Genomic DNA, 2,467 nt, shown 5'->3' on the forward strand with positions numbered 1-2,467 from the left:
ATAGAAGATGATGCTATTGTTTTGGATCATTTAAAAGACTTAGTGCTTGCTTTGTTACAATTAACTCTTGTTCAGATCAAGGTTCAATTTTGCGAGTTGTACCTTGATTCGTGACGGTCTTGTATCCCGAAAACAAATTGTCTTCGTAATTTTCAATCGCAATAAGTGAACGGCAAATATTCAAGAGATAGATTTACCTTTGCTTGACCGTTGCAAGAAATATATTTTATTAATCTCCACTTTTAATTTCCTCCAACATTTAGGATATACTTTGTGGAGGATTCCTAATAGCATGCATGGTATGTAACAGTGTGATGCGATTAGTTATGGAGCTAGACGTGATTTCCCATCCTTAGGATGAGAATTCATTAAGAATTAAAGTGAAGTAATTCACTAGGAATAATGTGATACAAGAACAAGAACATGTTATGATAATTATCCATAACAATATTGATGGAAGATCTTTCACTTTATATTGTTAACAAGAACAACCAAAAAACATTCATTCTTACCAGTTTTCCAATTTTAACACCTAAATTAACGTTTTTTTTCTTCTTTTGTATCTCTTCCTCAAGGAGACAGTTCCTTCACAGACGAAAGGCTGGGTTTCTACCCAGACAGAATACCTTTTCTTGATCTAATAACACTCTTCATTGGTGGCATAAATGCATTCTTTTTCTTCTGCTCCTGCTGCTGTTGATCTCTTCTTGCCAACCTCTTCAAGAAACATGCTGACCACTTCTCATTTGAAACATAAAAATCCTTGGCCGAACAAATTGAATCATCTGACTGTACTCCGTCTTCCTCTCCTTCCTCCTCCTCCTTTGGCACCATAGTACTTACTACCTCTTTTGCTCTCACTTCGCTATCTCCAACATTTGATCCGTTCGGTACTTTGCGTTCTAGTTTCTTGACTGTAGTCTTAGGGATAAGATAGAACTTCTGGCCCGGAAGGAGCTTTTCCTTAGCGGAAACAATGGATACGTGCGGCCGTTTAAAGACCTCCGGTCGGGCGAGGCATAAACCTGGGTACTTCTTCATCACTGAGTATGCCAGGACTGCACCTGAGTACAGTTCGACTATTCCACCAGCAAGAACTATCCTCACTACTGAATCCTTTTCCTTCTGATACACCGATGAGACTGTGCTCAGCTCTACTGATACGGCCTCGTCGACGCCTTTCTTCCGCTTCGTTTCTCTCTGAGGGTACCGCGGAACACACCATATGCGACGGACATACCTCTTCAGCGCCATCAATCAGATTTTATGCCTTTCACAGAGAGCGAGAGAGAGAGAGAGAGAGAGAGAGAGAGAGAGAGAGAGAGAGAGGATAATGTCAAGTCGGTCATGCCTTTTATGGGAAAATTAATTTATCTTCTTGTGTTCTTATTGCTCCTTGACGAGGCTCATAGAGAACCAGTCGAATTGTTTAGACTGCCGGCATTAATTGTTAGGATAGACCTCTTGGTATCGTCACCTTCTTATCCTCCTTTGGCTGTTAGCTATGAGTAGATAAACTTGTCACTTGTGAAAGTTGATATTCTTACAATTAAGTAAAGAATATCAACTTCAGCTTGGAGAAAGCTCCAAAGCTTAGTGCAATTCCATTCTTTCCTTCTCCACACATGACAAAGTAGATATCTGTATATATATAGTTTTCTTTTCTTTCTTTTTTTCTTTTTTTGATTCAGAGAAAGACAATAGATATGTATAATTTTCTGCATACTAGCACTTGTCTTTCGCACACATGGTACCTATTTTATTTTACTAGAAAGAGGGCTTCAAAAGCTAATCACAATTGACGGGCTGTGAGAGCCCCAGATACATCAACGTTCAAAATGTTACGAAAGTCAAGATGCCTAACACGTATCACATAAATCTGTACGTAACCATGCAAGATCCAATGTTTCTTTCCAATCCCAGAAATCCAGTCAGCAGCTTTGGTTCTGCGCCATATAAACATGCTAGACCTGCACAGACTCAAAGTCAACTAACCAATTACGGATAGCAGTAACAAGATTACGAATCCTCCAACTAAGGAGAGCTGGGAGCCTCCATGCAGCTGCAAAAAGAAATTAACTGTTTTCATTATGAACGACTCATTTATTTGGATGCAGTAAATATATATAGCTATTGTTTCGGATTCAAACTGAATTTATTTTGATATCTACTAGTCTGAAACAGAATAGTTACTCCTCACTTATATAAGGACCATAGCAGTATTTGTTGGATTATAGTATTCAACGTTAAGTAAATATATAATATAATTATGAATTGCATATTGCCATATATGATTGTCTTACTAAAGTAATCAATTTGAATTAAGAATTATTTGACATTCTATGTATTCATTAGGGAGTGATTCATAAATGTGTAGACCTATTTAGATAAAACTATAATAATTGATGAACTAATTATAAGATTTGCAAATAAAGGGAGTCGACTTATTCAACTTCCAAAATCTCAA

General features: G+C 37.4%; 1 protein-coding gene across 1 annotated transcript; it reads right to left on the minus strand.

Annotated features, from left to right (window-relative positions):
• Window positions 1-512: 512 nt before the first annotated feature.
• LOC140769123 (uncharacterized) lies at window positions 513-1,268 on the minus strand. Its single transcript, XM_073109687.1, has one exon. The coding sequence runs from the start codon at window positions 1,252-1,254 to the stop codon at window positions 610-612; it is 645 nt and encodes a 214-aa protein (XP_072965788.1). The 5' UTR covers window positions 1,255-1,268; the 3' UTR covers window positions 513-609.
• Window positions 1,269-2,467: the final 1,199 nt, after the last annotated feature.

This window comes from Typha angustifolia, chromosome 10, assembly GCF_048772165.1.
Source record: "Typha angustifolia cultivar Huaian chromosome 10, ASM4877216v1, whole genome shotgun sequence".
NCBI lineage: Eukaryota > Viridiplantae > Streptophyta > Magnoliopsida > Poales > Typhaceae > Typha > Typha angustifolia.